General features: G+C 34.4%; 1 protein-coding gene across 1 annotated transcript; it reads right to left on the bottom strand.

Moving 5' to 3' along the window:
- Nucleotides 1-2081: 2081 nt before the first annotated feature.
- On the bottom strand, nucleotides 2082-20169 carry LOC134752173 (pyrimidodiazepine synthase-like). The gene is made up of 6 exons (XM_063687784.1): nucleotides 19972-20169; nucleotides 10330-10500; nucleotides 9165-9331; nucleotides 6587-6689; nucleotides 4494-4627; nucleotides 2082-3188 (listed from the first exon to the last, which is right to left on the bottom strand). Exons 1-6 carry the CDS (start codon nucleotides 20000-20002, stop codon nucleotides 3069-3071), a joined length of 726 nt encoding a protein of 241 aa, XP_063543854.1. The 5' UTR covers nucleotides 20003-20169; the 3' UTR covers nucleotides 2082-3068.
- Nucleotides 20170-20655: the final 486 nt, after the last annotated feature.

The raw sequence follows: 20655 nt of genomic DNA, 5'->3' as shown, positions 1-20655 counted from the left end.
AATACCACAATTATTTAAAGGTTATAATTAATACTTACCGGTGGGTAATACTTACTAAGCGGTAATTAAAAATATAATAAATGAAATTTGGTAATAATGTTTTTATTTATTCTTAATCTAACCGCTAACATTACAGAATTAAACAACATTTATATGTATATACACATAATTTTACTTTAGTTACAAATAGACACTAAACTGCAGCTATCTTTGTGATTTATTTAAAAGCAAAAAATCGAAAGACTGGTGTTTTCACCTATACTTAAACTATTATATATATACATATATATAAAAAAAATTGACGCCAGATTTAGGGTTTGCAAACTTGGCAAACCCTAGCCAGATTCTTTTTTTTTTGTGACCAAAAAGTATTATTAATTTTTAAACAGATCTTTATTTTAATAAAATGATAAATATATAAAATGATAAAAAGGCTATTCCTGGCGTTACGTTACCACCGCTTTACTTTACTAGCGAATTATTATTCCCAATAGTTGGTCAAACCAAATTGTCAGTAAATAAGAAAAAAAAAACTATACTCATCTTTTCTTTTGGGTGCTAGTACTAGTGCAAGACAAAGATAGTATGATTCCCTGTGTTTATGTTTGAAATGCCACAGTCCTTTGACAAACTATATAAGAAACATATGGGGACAAAATCCTAGCTGTTACTAATACCAACTACTTAATACAGTGCCCAGGTAGCATTATACGTATAAATTACGTCATTATGACGTCGCTGACGTCACTTAGCTATCTGGGTGGTAACAACTTGATGGTATGGTAACCCATATAATATCATAATACCATACACACCAATTTATGAAATAAGTATTAAGTACAATACCATTATAAGTAAATGTAATTTTGCTGTAAATGCACTAAAATGCTATAAATTTTGTGCTACCTAGGTAAGGACGCTGCAGTAATTGCAAATACCTAGGTATCTACCATGGGTAGGGCACAACGTAATATATATGAATGTTTTTAATTTTTATGTTTTGCAACAAGCTTTATGACTTCCATGATATGTTTTGTACCTATTTAATAACTTAACGGCAACATCAAAAAATATATATATTATACAAGTAACTAAACGGACGGACAAAAAAAAAACAATAAATGTATAGGGCCCTCCACACTCATGCGCGAATCACGGCGCGAAGCCGCGAACGCGAGTTTGAAGTCTAGTTCGCTAATCAGCGAAATCGACTCCACACTCGCGTTCGCGGCTTCGCGCCCTGATTCGCGCATGAGTGTAGAGGGACCTTATGAAACAAAATAACAATTAACAAAATCTTCAAAAATCGCAAACCCATGTTGTAAGACAAAATAAAATGCTAAAATAAATAAACTTCATCTGATGAGTTTAATTATTCAAACTGTGAGGTCAAATGGTAAAAAGTAATAACTTAAAAAAATATTGTTTCTTCGTACAAAATCTAATATACTTATTGTATTTCGCCTACGCGCTTATATACAACTTGAGGCTATAACCGCGAAAATCGAAGTTCGCAAATTGCGGGCATCTGTCTCTGTCTCTCAAATTGCGCCTTCATCAGAGTAAAAGAGAAAGATTCCCGCAATTTACGAATTTCGATTTTCGCGGTAGCCCCTCAGAGTAAAACTCAAATATTCTTATACGCTGGAGGCAAGAGACAGTAGAGACGCCCCACAAAAACCTTAAAAATTATTACATATTTTGCAAAAATTGTTTGTAATACATAGATAAGCGCCTTTATTAAAAAAAAATACCTCTATTCTAAACGAAAAATCACATACATTTTACTAAAATATTAGCTGAAGCCCTTACAATCATATCCTGAAGCGTAAAACTCCTTAACTTTCAAATTTCAATAATTGTGACGTTTTCAACCAAAAGGTATAGTTAACGCTATCTCTACTGAGCTCGTTCACTTACTTACTAACAATGGCATTCTGTTAAACAAAAGCCATTATTTCTTTTGTGTGAGCGCGTGCTGGCCTTTGTGCCTGAGGCTCACTCACAATGGCCACGCGCCCAATTACAAAGGCCACGCGCTCACTCAAAAGAAATAATGGCTTTTGTTTAACAGAATGCCATTGTTAGTACAGGTAAGTGAACGAGCTCAGTAGAGATAGCGCTAACTATACCACGTTGTCGCTTGTTGATAAGGTTGATTTCTAATTGAAGCTATATGAAAATAGCGCCTTACTGACAAGCGACAATAAGTACCCTTTTGGCAAAATGGCACAATGTATGCCAAGGATTACTTTATTCGAGCTGGATATCCTGTCTAAACCATTTTGTTGAGGCTGAAATATAACATTGAATGACGTCACGTTGGATATAATAAATATTTTCTGTGATAAGAGGCTAAAGAGCAGACAATACACCATATACCGTGCCCATAGACACCTGCGGCACCAGAGGGGTTGCAAGTGCATTGCCGGAATTTAAGATGGGAGTACGCTCTTTCCTTGAAGGTTTGAAGGCCTTGCGATGCTTTTCTGTAGACACGCGGGTTTATTCTTAAAGTTAGCTTCTACAGTATTTTTCAAACACGAAAGGAATGGTGACTGGTGTCATCTTCATACAATTAAATTTATAACCTTAAAACGCCAAATCTTAAAAAAAATGTATAAAGATCACACCGGTCACAGTACCCTTCGTGTTTGAAAAATATTATAAATAATCTCAAAGAAACAAATGCAGAATGAGTGTGACGTCATAGAAAGTCAAGGTCATATTATCGCGATAGCGCCTTAACGGAATCGCTTATAGTCTGCATCTTCTCACATGATTTTTACGCCTAAGACGGTAATCTGTTAAACAAAAGCCATTGTTCCTTCGAGCGGTCGGCCGTTGTGTCTGACAATGGCACGCGCCGTAGCACGCGCTCCGACTCAATGGCAAACAATGGCCGACAGCTCCCACAAAAGGAACAATGGCTTTTGTTTAACAGATTACCGTCTTAGGCGTTAAAAATCATTTGAGAAGATTCAGACTATAGACGGAACGAAACATCCAGCTTAAAATAAAATGTCCTAAACTTAGTGAAATGTTTTTGTCTTCTGAAGCCTATTTTCTTAAAGATAATATCCCATTGAATGTGTCCTAGCGTTCTTGTAGTAGTCGAAATACTCGGCTGGAGAGTTGGCATGCTTCTTCACCACTTCATCTACCTGCATTTGGTCGCCCCAATCGGCCTGAAAAAAAAAAAGGTTTTTAATTGAGATATACAGGCCACAGGGTGGCTAAAAAAACCGGCCAAGTGCGAGTCGGACTCGCGCACCGAGGGTTCCGTACTTTTTAGTATTTGTTGTTATAGCGGCAACAGAAATACATCATCTGTGAAAATTTCAACTGTCTAGCTATCACGATTCATGAGATACAGCCTGGTGACAGACGGACAGTCGGACAGCGGAGTCTTAGTAATAGGGTCCCGTTTTTACCCTTTGGGTACGGAACCCTAAAAATAAGGGCATTCCCGTTGCCAGGGAGGTTTTGGCATTATACTGAGCAACGTTTACTATGGGACCAAGCTCGAAATCGCTAAAAAAATTTTACTCTCCCATAGAAAATGGACCTGCCAAAATGTATGTAACAGCCAAATATTTTTTTTGCGATTTCGGGGTTAGTCCCATAGTAAAAGTTGCTCAGTATAATCCCAAAACCTCCCTGGCAACGGTAATGCACTTATTTTTTAGCCACCGTGTATATGAGTAGGTATTATCAGCTGCTTGGTAGATTCGACATATGGTTACAAACATTATAAATAACGCTAAAAATATTCTTTGTGGTCATTGAAGTTAGAGTATAAGTCACATATTAATTCTTGATTTGTTAGAAAATAAAATAACTTAAAATTATATAATGTCATTTAACTTTATATATCTGCGGCTACCATAATTTTCTCTTTTGGTATGTGTCTTTTCACATCACCTTTTGACATGAATCGCGAATATATAAAATTTTATGTTTTTACCATAGCAGGGAATATTAGAATGCTGAAAATAATTTTTTGCAAGTATAAATATGCGTAATAAATTAATTAAAAATAATTAAAAGTATTTAAAATAATGCCCAGCATCACGTGACTGCAAACGCAAATCGGAGCGCGTGACGTCACGGCGTGAGAAACACGCACAGACAAGTTGTCAAACCTGGTGGTCCTCTGAGGGGCTACCGCGAAAACCTAAATTCGCAAATTGCGGGGATCTTTCTCTTTTACTCCAATGAAGGTGTAATTTGAGTGATAGAGAAAAATGCACGCAATTTGCGAACTTCGATTTTCGCGGTTATATCCCTGGCATCGACAGTCGTTTGTTTATCACCTCGTTACGTCATTCAGATCACGTGACAGCTTGGAGCGTTTTTGCGCGAAATTTATACACTAAACTAATTAACGTCGGTTTTTTATTAAGAATGAATGAATAAAAATTAAAAAAATTTTTTTTTGCAATAATTACGTGTCTTTAAAATGAAAACACTTAGGCTTATAGTGTACTTACAAAGTTAGGGAACAGCGATCGTTTCTCGTCGAACTTCCTCTCGTTGATGCAGCGCAGAAGATACAGGCGCTCAACCCACGGCCAGATCATGTAGTCCAGCATACCGGGCCGTTCACCACCGAAATAATTTGTACCTTTTAAAAAAAAGTTAACGATTACCATCAAAAATTAAACACCTTAAAACCCTTGAGTCCGAGGCTTAGACAACGCAAAAAAAATCTAAATCACAGCAGTTTTTGACTTTTCATACATTTTGTATGAAATTGTGTTTCCTATAGATACCGTAAAATGGGGTGAGTTGGAGCAAAACTGACATTCAAACCTCGATAACATTTTATTTTTACATATGCAAACTAAATGGTGTATATAATAAGTGTTCCGGACGTTTGTATTTTAGTTTTTATTTTATTTTGGGTAGTTCCATTTCATAACTTTGACGATAAACAGGAAAAACCACCTCACCCCGTAGTCCCTCGTAATTGAGGTGAGATGGTTTTCATACAAAGGTGATTTTGGAAGATTGTTGGATCGATTTTTTATTATTATGAGTATTACTATAGCTTCATTTTAAATTGGAATACATTATTTTTGTAGCAGTAGCCCTAAAAACCCATCTCACCCCCTTTCATACCTTCTCTCCCCATTCATAACCCAACTCTCCCCGCGAACCCTACTCGACCCATTTTACGGTACCGTCCATGGAACTTAAATGTAACTTTTTTGCCGATACGATATTGCGTCCATGGGATTACAAGAATTAATTATATAAGTAGTTTTCCAGAGCCTCGGTCAAGTATAGGTATATCAATGTTAGTTTGAGTCTCACAGGGATCTGTGTTATGTTAGTTAATACCAGACTATAGGGCGGACACGCTATACATCAAAAAATCACTTGCGTTTCTATGTGTGAACGAAACGTCTATACACGCGGCATGCGTCATAGTGCAAGTTGCTTAAAAACAGTACCGTAAAATGGGGTGAGTAGGTTTCGCGGGGAGAGTTGGGTTATGAATGGGGAGAGAAGGTTTGAAAGGGGGATGACGTTAGTTTTTAGGGCTACTGCTACAAAAATAATGTATTCCAATTTAAAATGGAGCTATAGTAATACTCATAATAAAAAAAAATCGATCTAACAATCTTCCAAAATCACCTTTGTCTGAAAACCCATCTCACCCCAATTACGAGGGACTACGGGGTGAGGTGGTTTTTCCTGTTTATCGTCAAAGTTATGAAATGGAACTACCCAAAATAAAATAAAAACTAAAATACAAAGGTCCGGAACACTTATTACAAATAATACAATAATACAAATAATTTATTGAAAAAAGTATTGTACAGAGGTTCATCTTAAAGACTAAGAGTTGTTAGTAGAGGAAAGTGGTTTACGAATGCCTGAACTAGGAGTTCCTGTGTTTCAGGCAGCGAAGTACAAAATTAGTCAATTTTTAATTATTCACTTAATTATAAATTAATAGTAGTACTTACACAATAGAAGTCTTATCGCCTTAACAAAATGGGTCTTAAGTATTAAATTTCAAAGTACACAATCATGTTACGACTATTAGTAGGTTCTCTGTATCATCGTACGTCATATTTTGAAGGGCGCGTCGTAGAGTATTCTTACAACAAGCATAGCTAAGTGGGTATAGGTCTAGTTTTACATTTAACCTGTTGTACAAAAATGGGCCCAAGAAGACAAAAAATCTAGATGAAAATACGTGTTTCCTTTGAACGGTTTGAATACCTATTATATCTTTGCGCCTTTTGTTTCTGTATTCAGGGTTGAAAGGAATTCTGGCGTGCTGCTTTAGTGTTGTGCTTAATATATATAATTGACGAACAGTTAGTACTTCCCATGATTTATAAAGGAGGTCAGTAGGGTATAAAAATGGGCGGGAAGTAGCTACCTTTAGTACCGCTCTCTGGGCTCTTTTATTTATTATATACACCATTCAGTTTGCATATGTAAAAATTAACTTATTCTGTGCTATAGTGTAATAGGGTAGCTAAATTTAATTTAATAAATGTAAATTTCATTATAGATATACATAATATACTTAACATAAACTAAACATTACATATACTTAACATACCTCTCGCAGTAAGTTCTTTTTCAAAGATATCTAAGGTTTGCACGATCTGTTCACTGCCGTAGGCGAAGTTTGTGTCGAAGCACTCTAGACTGCCTTTTATAAGCTGAAAAATAAAGACATTAAAGTATAGAAAAAGGTCCCCAATGTAGTTTTAGTAAAATGCAACACCTCTGGCGAAATACGAACTTTGACTCTGGGTCGCCTGTCTGACCTAACGTGTCAAATTGCATTAAAAATAATGTAAAACAGCAATATTTCGATTAATTTCTGTGCTCAATAGAGCTGTCTTTTAACATATTAAGGCCGTTCCGTCGGTTTGCCGCTGTCTCTGTCACATTTCGCAAGAAAGAACGGGAAAGATAATGCGCGCCAAGTGTCAATTTTGATCGAATTTTGTTGATTTTTATTTATTTTAAAAACGTTACCCTACAATATCGAAATTCGAAAGCTATGAAATTACTATTTAAGTTAAGATTGTTTTTTCTTCTTTTTTTTATTTATAGTATCACATAATAAATAACCGAGTAAAGTTGGATTAAAAGTCCGAGTTAGAGGTTACTTTGGCAATTAATTGTATCGAGCGAAGTGTCATAATTAGTGTATCGGAAGCTATGATATTAAAGATAATATAGTCAAGAACTACATATATTTTTTCCACGTCTACGAATATCAACGCCTCTTAGAAAAACAGGATCATATAAGGAGATTTTTCGCCTTCTGGCTCAGGGAACCGCCTTAAATATTTTTGAAATAAATGTCATATTTCTATCATCCTTGCTAAATTATAAAAATTGTATACGCATATAAGTAAGCGATCTGACCATCTATTTATTTTCAACTTGTGTACACAACCGATCTTTTGCTGCATTGAGAACTAGCGGTGGTTCATTCCCTGATTCCTATAAGACAGGTTTACCTAGTTTAGGGCTCAGTACACTATTCCTAGGCAGTCTAACAATAGAATACTCCTAAAAATTTAATGCTACTATTAAGCTGCATTTTGGATACATAAATAAATATTTTTTTATTTCATTTTCATTTCAAAGAAAATTTGAAAAATCCTCAAAAACTGTATTCTTATATAAAATAATAATAAATCAATGGAAATTATATTTTAATGCCTAACAATTGCTTACTAGACTTGGACGCACTTGCACCTGTAAGCTTTAACGGCTCCCCAATAAGATTTAGTCAGAGCGTTAAAGACTTGGGTGTTCTTTTTGACAATACCCTGAGTTGGAGGGCACAGGTTACTGAAATCAGCCGTAAGGTCATGGGCTCACTTCATTCTCTCAACAAACTGAAACACTTTTTACCGATCAAAACTAAAGTTGCATTAATGAACACCCTTATACTGCCCATTATTGATTATGGTGATGTTTGTTATCCGGACTTAAACGAAGAGCTTCTCGACAAATTGGATCGCCTGATGAATAACTGCATTCGCTTCATTTTTTGCCTCCGCAAATATGATCACATTTCTTCCTTTCGCTCTCAGCTTGGCTGGCTTCCAATTCGACAACGTCGCAATATTCGCTTGCTTTCCACTCTCTTTTCTGTGCTTAACGATCCACACTCTCCTGAGTACCTCAAATCCTTATTTCAATACTACGGCATTTCTCGCGACCGCCAACTTCGCTCTTCTGGCAATATGTCTCTGTCCATCCCTTTTCACCGAACCGGGTTCATGTCGTATTCGTTCACTGTGCAGGTGGCGCGCCTTTGGAACGGACTTCCTTTTAACATAAAAAATGCGCCAAATAAGTTCGCGTTCAAAAAATCCTTACGTGCTTTCTATGCTAGCGGAAAGAAAGTTTCTTAGTGTATTTTTATTAGTTTCATAATGAGTCTCGTCGTTATTTATATATATATTATATATGTATATTATATTTGTATATATATGTGATTATATGTTATTTTTATTTTATTTTTGCTGTTGTATTTGTAGCACCGCCCACAATTTCTCTGCTTAGCCTTAAGGTTGACTGGTAGAGAATGCCTTATGGCATTAAGTCCGCCTTTTGTACTGTAAGGTTTTCTTTTGTGCAATAAAGATTAAATAAATAAATAAATAAATTGCCTAAGAAATATTTGAATTAAATTAAATTATATTTTGTAATATTATTAAATTAATTTAAAATGTATTTTCAAATGCCTAACTTATTACATTTGTACATTAAATGTTATTCTGTATAGGTAAGTACCTATTTATTTCATTTTCTATTCAAAGAAAATTTGAAAAATCCTCAAAAACTGTATTCTTATATAAAATAATAATAAATCAATGGAAATTATATTTTAATGCCTAACAATTGCTTAAGAAATATTTGAATTAAATTAAATTATATTTTGTCATATTATTAAATTAATTTAAAATGTATTTTCAAATGCCTAACTTATTACATTTGTACATTAAATGTTATGTGTAGTATGTATAGGTACTTTAGTTCTTAGCTCTTAAATGTATTGCAATACCCTCACAGGGTGTGTTGAGACATGTAATGATTTATGCATAAGATCTTTTGTATACACACTAAGCAAGGAATAAGTGAAATGAAATGAAACTGTATAATATTACCTCATTAAACCTCTCAATCAGCAGCCTGTCCTGCGCCTTAACGTACGGGTCCCGTGAGTGTAGGTGCCCCCGTCCGTACTTCTCGTCTAAGTAGTCGCATATCACCACACTCTCGAACAGAAATTTGTCTCCTTGGTCCGTTGGGATTTCCAGCACTGGTATTTTTACTGAAATATATTGTTGTTTATATAGGAGGCAAACGAGTATAGACACCTCTAACAGGGTTGCAAGTTGCAACTGTCACTGTCACATTTCGCAAGAAAGAACTCAGAGAAAGAACGGAAAAGATCATGCGCGCCAAGTGTCAATTTTGATCGAATTTTGTCGATTTTTATTTATTTTAAAAACGTTACCTTATAAAATCGAAATTCGAAAGCTACGAAATTACTATTTAAGTTAAGATTGTTTTTTCTTCTTTTTTGTTTATAGTATTACATAATAAATAACCGAGTAAAGTTGGATTAAAAGTCCGAGGTTAGGTTAGGTTACTTTGGGAATTAATTGTATCGAGCGAAGTGTCATAATTTGTGTATCGGAAGCTATGATATTAAAGATAATATAGTCAAGAACTACATATATTTTTTCCACGTCTACGAATATTAACGCCCCTTAGAAAAACATGATCATATAAGGAGAGTTTTTCGCCTTCTGGCTCAGGGAACCGCCTTAAAGATGGGAGTTCGCTGCTTTTTGTCAATCAATATGTATCAGTATGTAATGTCCTCAGTATGGCAACAATTTTTTTTAGAATGATAAATCTATTTAACCTTCCAAAACCGAGGGATAACTAGGCTTTATTGGGATTTTTGCAATAAAATAAAGAAATAATTTTAGAGGCTTTAGTACTTACATCTGTAATCACTCAATCCGGAGGTCGCGGGTCAAACCCCGGCTCGTACCAATGAATTTTTCGGAACTTATGTACGAAATATCATTTGATATTTACCAGCCGCTTTTCGGTGAAGGAAAACATCGTGAGGAAACCGGACTAATCCTAACAAGGCCTAGTTCCCCCTCTGGGTTGGAAGGTCAGATGGCAGTCGCTTTCGTAAAAACTAGTGTCTACGTCAATTCTTAGGATTAGTTGTCAAGCGGACCCCAGGCTCCCATGAGCCATGGCGAAATGCCGGGATAACGTGAGGAAGATGATGAGTACACTACTTACATCTAGGATTAGCAGTTCTGAACCAATCAGGCAGCTTCAGTGGATCTAGCTTGTAAACCTCGTATTTAGTCTTCTTAGCCTCTAGAATGAGTAAAACTCTGTGGCCGTATGGGTTCATGTCTACATGGTAGAGGCGCAGCTTATCGCTTAAAGATGGGGGTGGCATTGAACCTGGAAAATATAAATGGAAATATTTGTGGTATTTTCTATAAAAAGGGACCTTATTGTCGATGGCGCTTACGCCATTATAAAACGATGCTCCGATATAAATACAATGCCGCGCGACGCTGTGCGGCGTAAGCGCCATCGACAATAAGGTCCCTTTCATAGAAAATGCCCCATTTCATTACATTTGTACATTCAGTCCTTGATTCTTGTCTATCACTAATGAATATTTTCTTACTATTTATTCCATAAAACCTACAGAATAGCATACGAACTAAATTAACCTAAAAATAAAACTAAATTAAATTTAAAACCCTAAAATAAACACATAAATCATAAAATATATAAAACTACTGAAAGAGGCCTCCCCGCGCAACACTCGGTAAAGTGTCCTTGATTGATTAATTCTACTAGTTGTTTATTCTATTCTAGACAAAATTTTGATTAAATTTAATTAATTATTTTGTGTAACTAAAATAATACTTAATATTGTCTTCGGTTACCGCGATAGTTACTCATGAAATAAAACTATGAAAACGGATTATATCGCGTATAAACGATTCATTATTTTAGTATGTGGGTATTTTTGCACTTTGTAATTTTTCCTCAGTCACCCGTTGACCACGAACGCTGTAAAGAGTTCGAAACGTCGGGATGTATTATAAATTCAATATACGCGATATAATCCGTTTTCATAGTTTTATTTCATAAAATAATACTTTTTTTTTATTAAAAAAAGGTAAGCATTTGACCGCAATCTCACCTGATGGTAAGTGCCGATGCAGTCTAGGATGGATCATGCTATTCATGCTTACCTAAAAGATGTCTATTCACTCTTGATTTAAAAAGATCCAAGTTATAGTGGACTGGGAATATATTTGCAGGAAGTGAATTCCACTCCTTAGCCGTTCGCATGATTATAATAAGTGTAAGGCCTGAGTGGACGCTCGAGTTGGGCGTGCAGCGGGGCGGGGCGTGCGGCGTGCATGTTAAACAAATGCAAACGTATAAGAGCGGCCTTAGTGCACGCTGCTCACATCACTTGTGAGCCCGACGCCCCGCTGCACGCCCCGCCGAACGCTCCGCTTTGAGCGTCCACTCAGGCCTTTCACTAAGACTGCATGCTGTACATTATTCTATAGTAATATTGGCGTAATGTGAAGTAGCAAATACGTCAGGGGTACATTTGTGCGGAAATTTTAGATTATATAATATTAAGTTTTTCAGTAAATTCGTTGTCGCTAGGACTGAACACTTAACATAAATACCTACAATCATTCACTCATGCTATTTCAAGTTTGGGTTTATTTCAAGTTATTTGCATTTGCTATGAATTATTTCTTTAGTAGACTATTGTTATTTCACCGCTGCCGAACTGTCTAGCAGCCTTTTTAGGGTTCCGTACCCAAAGGGTACAAAAAGGACCCTATTACCATATAGTAACTTATACTAGAGCGGTACTGTCATAGTAAATTTTGTAACCCCAGTAAATTCACTGCCATCTGTCGACACATTTTAAAACTAAAAATGAAGATTTATAAAAATACGATAGAATGTATTTAAATATAGATAAAAGATTTTTTTTATTTGCATTAATTATTTTTTTGATTTTGACCCATTTCTTTCACTGATATGCGTTAAAATTGTTAAATAACAAACGAAACCGTCAACGCCATCTATACGACTGTAGGCCAAAACTAGTAGCGCCCTCTGAACGAGAATCAAATTTTCTTGATTTTCGAGGCACGTTTTTTCCTTAGACTGTATCTATCTATTACGGAGTTATATCTATCTTTGCTATTACTAAGACTCCGCTGTCCGTCTGTCTGTCTGTCACCAGGTTGTATCTCATGAACCGTGATAGCTAGATAGTTAAAATTTTGACAGATGATGTATTTCTGTTGCCGCTATAACAACAAATACTAAAAAGTACGGAACCCTCGGTGCGCGAGTTCGACTCGCACTTGGCCGGTTTTTTTCTTATTCATTCTTAACGAATGCTTCTAAAATATAATTATTTGAACGGATTATGATGGATGATAAATTTAAAACACATAAATTCTTAAATTTTGTATTATATTTTCATTTTAATAATTATTTTATTTATTTATTTATTCAACATTACATGTTATGTGCATTACAAAAGATGTTAGTTACAGGTAGTTGGTACATGACACCCTGATAGGGCACAAAATGCTAACAGATAGGTAGGTACATTAGGTACTTACAAATCTAGCGAAAATCAAAATAATTAAAATAATTTAAAGCTAAGATAGTTCATGCAAAGCAAAGGTATGTCAAAACAATATTAATTAAATTAAGAAGAAATTATATATGATATATCTAAGTATTAGTATTATAATGTAATAAATTTAAAATTAAATAAACTAACTAATCTCTAAAACTAAACTAAACTTATAAAACTTAAAATAAACTTATAAATAAAAAATGCTCCCCAGGTCGCTATCATGTGTAATGGTGCCCAGAAGACTGGCAGCGTTACCTCTTTGGATGGCCAGACTTAGTCTTTGGCCGAAGTAGCTGCCAGCCCTCTGGTCACCAGAGGCGTCTACAAGGCGCTCGGAAATATCCTTAAATAATGATTTGAAGAAGAAATTAAATTAAATGAATGAGCATGAGTATAACTTGAATTTAGTTCGTAGTTTAATTAATTTTTGTTAGTTTTAATTTATTTTTAGGTTTATAGGTTTTTTTAATAATAGTTTATAAGTTTTGTTAATGTTTTTAATAATTAAATATATAACTATCCTCACCCAAGTTTCTACATATTTTAATATCAACATCGACCATAGCTCACTTTCGTCTTACCGTACTACAGAAACTCTGTCTGAAACCCGATAAATTTTAAAGTTATTCTACTAATAATCATAACCGACATCAGTTATCAAGTCTAATAAATAAATTCAAACTAAACACAGATGTCGAAATTGCGTGGATTGCCCGCTAAATGGGTCGAGAACTGGAAATACATTCGAAGGTCATAAATTTCGTAATGCAGTTCATTTGATGCGCACTTAGCGCAAGTTAGTAAATCTATATACGTACACGTATATACATACGTGTACATCTGTACTGTACACGTTTTATAAATTTAATTGTAATTTTAATTTTAATTAGACTTTTAATGTAATTGTAATGTAATTTTCGTAATGTAAATCGTAATTGTATTGTACTGTAATTTTTATGTTAAATTTGTAATTTTTATCTATGGTTTTTTGCCTGAAATAAACATTTTGATTGATTAATAAATATGTTATTATTATTGATAAATATATTATTTATTTTCTTAAAAAAAAAAGAAAACCTAAAAAAAGAAGAGAAAAGAAAAGAAAAGCAAAAAAAGAAGAAAAGAAAGGAAAAGAAAGAAAAAGAAAGAAGAGGTCGTGTTGGAGGCCAAGACACACTTTGGGTCGCTGCGCCAGAGGAGTAAGTAAGTAAGTATTTTCTTTTAACTTGACTAAAGTAGAGAATGCCTACTGGCATTAAGTCCGCTATTACCAACTACCGTCTATGGCCAACTGGTAGAGATTACCTTGAGACATAATATACAATATTTTATTAACAACATAGAGTAACTTATACTAGAGCGGTACTGTCATAGTAAATTTTGTAACTCCAGTAAATTCACTGCCATCTGTCGACACACTTTAAAACTAAAAATGAAGATTTATAAAAATACGATAAAATGTATTTAAATATGGATAAATGATATTTTTTATTTGCATTAATTATTTTATGATTTTGACCCATGTTCTTTCACTGATATGCGTTAAAATAGTTAAATAACAAACGAAATAGTCAACGCCATCTATACGACAGTAGGCCAAAGCTAGTAGCGCCCTCTGAACGAGAATCAAATTTTCTTGATTTTCGAGGCACGTTTTTTCCTTAGACTGTATCCATCATGCAGTGGAAATGAGAGCGTTGAGAAGTGTGTGTGGTGTGAGATTACAAGATAGAATTAGGAACAGTGTGATAAGGGAAAAGTGTGGACTGAACGAAGATGTAGTGACAAAAATTGAGAAAGGTATGTTGAGATGGTTTGGACACGTGGAAAGAATGAGTGAAAGAAGGCTAACAAAGAGAGTGTATAAGGGAGAGGTAGAAACGGGAGTTGGAAGGGGCAGACCTCGGCGGACTTTCTCTGATCAGATCGGGGAAATCCTGAAGAAAGGCCAGGTCAAGAGCACCCTAAACCGGCGAGCGTGTATGAGGGATGTTATGAAAGTGAAGGAAGCGAAAGAGGTATGTCAGGATCGCAGCAAGTGGAGATCCGTGGTCTCTGCCTACCCCTCCGGGAAATAGGCGTGATTATATGTATGTATGTATGTATGTATGTATCCATCTATTACGGAGTTATATCTATCTTTGTTAACAATTAAATAAAAAACCAGGTATTCGAAGCTTCCTACCTACTAACTATTAGTATAGTTAGTAGGTAGTAAATTAGTACTCGTATTTTAAACAATCACAATTTTATTTATTTTATTTAAGATTGCGAGCAACCTTTTAAAAGACGCAAATAAAAGTATCAGATCATTTCCACATCAACTGCTCGAACAATGGTCCATTTGCTTAAAAAAAGTGAGGGAAAAATCGATTTTGCTGTGATTGTAAGGTAAAACGTTGCTATTGTTTATCTTTCAATGTAATGTCAAAGAGAATAGAGCGATACCGTTATAGTAAATTTTGTAGCCACAGTAAATTGATATGATTCCCCTCCCCTACGTCCCCTATTGATCGATATGCTCGTAATACATATATATTATAATTATTGTTGTTACTAGTAATAATTTTGTGTTATATCATATACAAAGTTTATATACGTAGTTATAAGTTTGTAAAAGCCACTAGATATAGTTAAGTAACTGTAATTTAATTTAATTATCTGTATTTGCTACACCCTATTCAGGGTCCATGTGATACCATAAGAAATATGTAAATACTACCCAAAAATGTACCATGGAAGCAAGAAATAAATGAATACTGAATACTGAATACTGAATGATATGATTTATTTCACTTCCATCTATCGACACACAATTAAAACTAAAAATAAAAATATCAAAAAATGTATTTATATATGGATAAATGATTTTTTTTATTTGCAATATTTGCATTGAGAGAGAGAGAGAGAGAGATTATTTTTATATTATTTTGACCCATGTTCTTTCACTGATATGCGTTAATTTTTTTTAAATAACAAACAAAACCGTCAACGTCATCTATACGAGAGTAGGCCAAAAGTAGTGGCGCCATCTGATCGAGAATAAAATTTTCTTGATTTTCGAGGCACGTTTTTTCCTTACACTGTATCCGTCTATTACAGAGTTATATCTATCTTTGGTAATGTCTCTCGTTACATCAATACAATTAGTGCCATTAGCACGGCTAGATAAGATACTTAACACTTAACACTACTTAACAAGTACTCTACTTGTTTTAATGGACCTACGTAAAACATAAACACGGTTTTAAAGATTTACTTTAACATTTCAAAAGCAGTTCCAGTCAATGGCTATCAAGCTCCATATTAAAACAGTGGTGTAGCGGCCTCAAACATAACTGTACAGAATGACGTAAGGCTAATGAGCCAATACGAGTTTTAGTTATTCGATCTGTTTCCGATACGATACTGACCTGTCAGTGTCAAAAGTTACATTTCTTCAACCAAAAACTTTTGAGAAAATTCAAGATTCAAGCTTTTATTCATAAAACATAGTATTTTACATGTCAAATTTCATAAATATATAATACAATTCATTCACAGAATTGGGTAGGTATATAATAGGTACACACATAGTTATAATTAATATCGTACAAGGTCGAACAAAGCGGTGTCAGCATGGTTGCATTTTTATCACCTGTCACTATGCCTGTCACTTTCGCACTTACATACTTGTTAGAACGTGACAGGCATGGTGACAGGCGATAAAAATGCTACCGTGCTGATTTAGTCACTACACGCTTCGACAAATTCGTCTCGTCAATGACAATGACAGATCAGTAAGTACCGAACTATGGATGGTATAGAAAGGATCGCAATCTCTTATGGCAGAATTGTTGTAAAAGTGACCGCGGTAAGCTTTAAATAATAGTTCCTAATCTCTCCGGTGGCGCTAGTTAGGCTCTGGGACATGAGTATAACATGAACCATATAAGGCAACAAATAACCCGACCAAATTACGTAGGTTGTTTTTGGTAGTATTTCGGTGTATGGTGGCGCCGCCTAATTACTGTTTTTTGATGGACACTTTTCATACATAGAGATTTGGCTCCTTTATACAGTCTCCATGTACCGAACATTCCCCTCACGTGTGGAAGTCAACACCGACATTGGCAAATTCACCCTATGCAAAATTGCAGGCAGTAAAAGCCAGAATAAAAAAAAGATCAGTATCATATCGGAAACATATCGAATCACTAAAACTCGAATTGGCCAGTGAGATTGACTTACAAGGTCCTGACAACATTCAACACACCTAACTTGAAGATGAATTTACGAAAGATGACCAAATCTTTTTTTTAAGTTACATTTGAATATGTTTGTGTAAAGATACCGATTTGTTAAATGGCATGTTGCGTTTTGAGTAATGGTAATGGTTTATCTACGAATCCTTGATTTATGCTAATTTGTAATCAGACACGAATACAGGTTCTTATTTTTGTCGTTCGTGTCGTAATAAATACTATAAATAAACTGACGATTGCCATTTATCAGAACCTAAATAAATCTTAGAAACGGATTAAATGTGAAAAAATTTACTGTCTTGGGTTCGACATGAATTTTTCCATTTTTAATTTGTTTCTAAGTTTAATAGCATCAAATAAAACTATGAAAACGGATTATCCCGACGTTTCGAACTCTTTACAGCGTTCGTGGTCAACGGGTGACGGGGGGTGGGGGGTGGGGGGGTGGGTTTAATAGCATCGTTCGAAGACGTTTCTGCTTGATAAAAAAATAATCTAAACAAATTTCCTCTTATTTATCTTATTAGTCTTATTACTTCTTGTAAAAAAAGCGCAAGTGCCATCAATTGTATAATTTTATCTATGAAATAAAACTATGAAAACGGATTATATCGCGTATATTGAATTTATAATTCATCCCGACGTTTCGAACTCTAACCCCGTCACCCGTTGACCACGAACGCTGTAAAGAGTTCGAAACGTCGGGATGAATTATAAATTCAATATACGCGATATAATCCGTTTTCATAGTTTTATTTCATGAGTAACTATCGCGGTAACCGAAGACAATATAATTTTATCTACATAAAGAAATATTTGTAGGTATATTTATTATGTAATTTGTCATATTGTTCTATTTTAATATGATTAGGATATTGACGTAGAGGACGGGCCTTACGGGCATTAAAAATAGTAAAAATGGTGCTAGTTCAGCGGCGTGCCTCACGAATTCGAGATAATCGTGCTGTCTAACGCGATGCGAACTCACCATTCATCAACCAATCGCGTTGTAGCTGTGGCACGCCAATGTACTGGCCCTATTCTTATTGCCCATGATTGCCCGTAAGGCCCGTCCTTCGATATAATACTTCAATGGATTAGGATACACTGACATATGTAAAAATGTGTAACTATAACGAAAACAAGAAGCTGGTTGTTAAAACGATGCACTTAATTAACTCAATAACGTATTTGGGTCATTTTCTATGAAAAGGGACCTTATTGTCGATGGCGCTTACGCCGCACAGCATTGCGCAGCATTGTATTTATATCGGAGCATCGTTTATAATGGCGTAAGCGCTATCGACAATAAGGTCCCTTTTTATAGAAAATACCTCATTTAAGTATTCGGTAGGTACATATCTAGTAAATGGCTAGTACCTAGTTAGGGTCCTTCGCATTTATTTTATTACGACTTAATGTTGGTTAATTAGGTATTAATAGTTAATTTTTTACCTATAATTAAATCTAAATTTCTAATCGAAATTTACATCTCTAAGTTGCTCTAAGTAGTAGTTGTAAATCACTTTATTGTACAAAAAAAGTAAGGTAAGTAAGTACCTAGGCAAAAAAAAACAGTCTAACCAAAGATATAACTCCGTAATAGATGGATACAGTCTAAGGAAAAAACGTGCTTCGAAAATCAAGAAAATTTGATTCTCGTTCAGAGGGCGCTACTAGCTTTGGTCTACTGTCGTATAGATGGCGTTGACGGTTTCGTTCGTTATTTAACAATTTTAACGCATATCAGTGAAAGCACATGGGTCAAAATCATAAAAATAATTAATGCAAATAAAAAAAAAAAACATTTATCCATATTTAAATACATTTTATCGTATTTTTATAATATTTATTTTTAGTTTTAAAGGGTGTCGACAGATGGCAGTGAATTTACTGGGGTTACAAAATTTACTATGACAGTACCGCTCTAGTATAAGTTACTCTATGGTCAAACTGACCGTCTCTGTTTATAGACATCAGTTAACATTTTTATTGCTCAAACAAATTTCTCAAGAACCATTTTAGTCTCTCGATTCAAGAGCTTTGAGCTAGAAACGGCTTAACGACTGCACTCAGGCAATGCAACTACCTAGCTACCTAGTAACATACACAAACCAAATACGTTTCAGGTCAAGGACTTTTTGCGTTTCTTCGGTTACGTCACTTTTACACTGTGCCGTTTATCGATCTAAGCTACCTATACCTGCCCGTTTAAGTACACTAAACTTTTTAAATTATTTTTGCCATAATCATGCCAGTATTTTAAATAATCTGCATATATTGTATTGTTAAAGAGCGCAATATGATAATACAATACAACATACAACCATGAAAAATAATCTAGTCGAAAAAAAAAGTGTACCTATTCAAGGATTGTATGTACATTATTTAAATTCAAAATAATCCAAGATCTGTTTACGATTAAGAACCTTAATCCATTGTGATAAGGTGAACAATGTATAGGTAGGTCCATCTTTTTGATATGAACAAAACATCTAGGATGGGATGACGCCATCGCCACCCTTTTACAGCTGGTTCGTTTTATATAGTAATAACAGAAAACAGAATAAATAGTTAATACGGGCATTATGACTGTTTTTTAAATGCACTACATGTAAAATAATTAAATAATTAATTCTTAAAAAAAAAAGAGTAACTTACTAATTACGTGTCATATTTATTTAAATAAATAAATACACGAAATTTGTAGGTAGTCTCAAAAAACCCCTCCAATTAAAGTCATCCAAGAAATATACATTTAAAAAATACCTTAATTAAAAATAACTGCAATATACAAACGCAAAACAAAGGCAAATATGTATTAGGTTAAATTATCACATTTCTTGTTAAATATTTGCATTACTTAATTGATTAAAGAAATTTAATAACCATGACAACCGCTAAACACCTAAATAAACAAGAAAACAATTGGTAATTCCATTTAACCTTCACGTTAAAATAGAAACGAATAGAAAACCCACTTACCGGCAGAGTATCTTGATTGAAAGTACGACATTTTTAAACACTAGTGGAACAAAAATAAATTAAATACAATAAATAGGTGCTCGGTCTACCGAATTTCGTGTAGAAATGGTACGTCACTTTTAAAATTAAGCTAATGATATGACATCATGGTTGACCCGATTATGTTTTATGCTACCAAATTGGATACGTCAAAACATACATTTGATTGAGGAGTGTGGAGTTTCAATTTAATTTAGTTGCCTGCCTTTAGAGAATTGGAGAAGGCCACTTGTGATTCATGTTTTATTGACTTTTTTATTTTAAATTTTAATACTTATTTAACCTATTATATAGACCCACGTTTTAACTAGAATTAATACTCCAAATCCAATTAAATTAAATTATTAATCTCAATCCTTATTTATTTATTGAATTATTTATATAGTAATCCCTGATTTTTCATCGATATCTTTATGTAATATTTCGGAAATGGGAATAAATATTTCATCAGTGCAATATCAAAACGCACATTTGGTGCTGCCAGATTTTTAGAATCCTACTACTTTCGGAGAAAATAGTAGCACAGGAGCAAAACTAGTAGATTTGTATTAAAATTTTAACAGTTGAAAAAAAAAGTTAAAGATATTTGTATTGCATTGTCACCTCTCAAACATCAGTTCGTAAGTTTTTGTAGAAATTGGTACG

This window comes from Cydia strobilella, chromosome 24 (assembly GCF_947568885.1).
Source record: "Cydia strobilella chromosome 24, ilCydStro3.1, whole genome shotgun sequence".
In the NCBI taxonomy this organism is placed as follows: domain Eukaryota; kingdom Metazoa; phylum Arthropoda; class Insecta; order Lepidoptera; family Tortricidae; genus Cydia; species Cydia strobilella.
This window is presented reverse-complemented; position numbering and strand designations above follow the sequence as displayed.

Excerpts from the sequence above, each read along its gene's own strand:
- LOC134752173 (XM_063687784.1), bottom strand. The coding sequence starts at position 20,002 with ATGTCGTACTTTCAATCAAGATACTCTGCCG. Across the intron at positions 4,628-6,586 it reads AAAAGAACTTACTGCGAGAG|GTACAAATTATTTCGGTGGT; the intron begins GTATGTTAAGTA and ends TTTTTTTAAAAG. Across the intron at positions 3,189-4,493 it reads GATCGCTGTTCCCTAACTTT|GCCGATTGGGGCGACCAAAT; the intron begins GTAAGTACACTA and ends TTTTTTTTTCAG.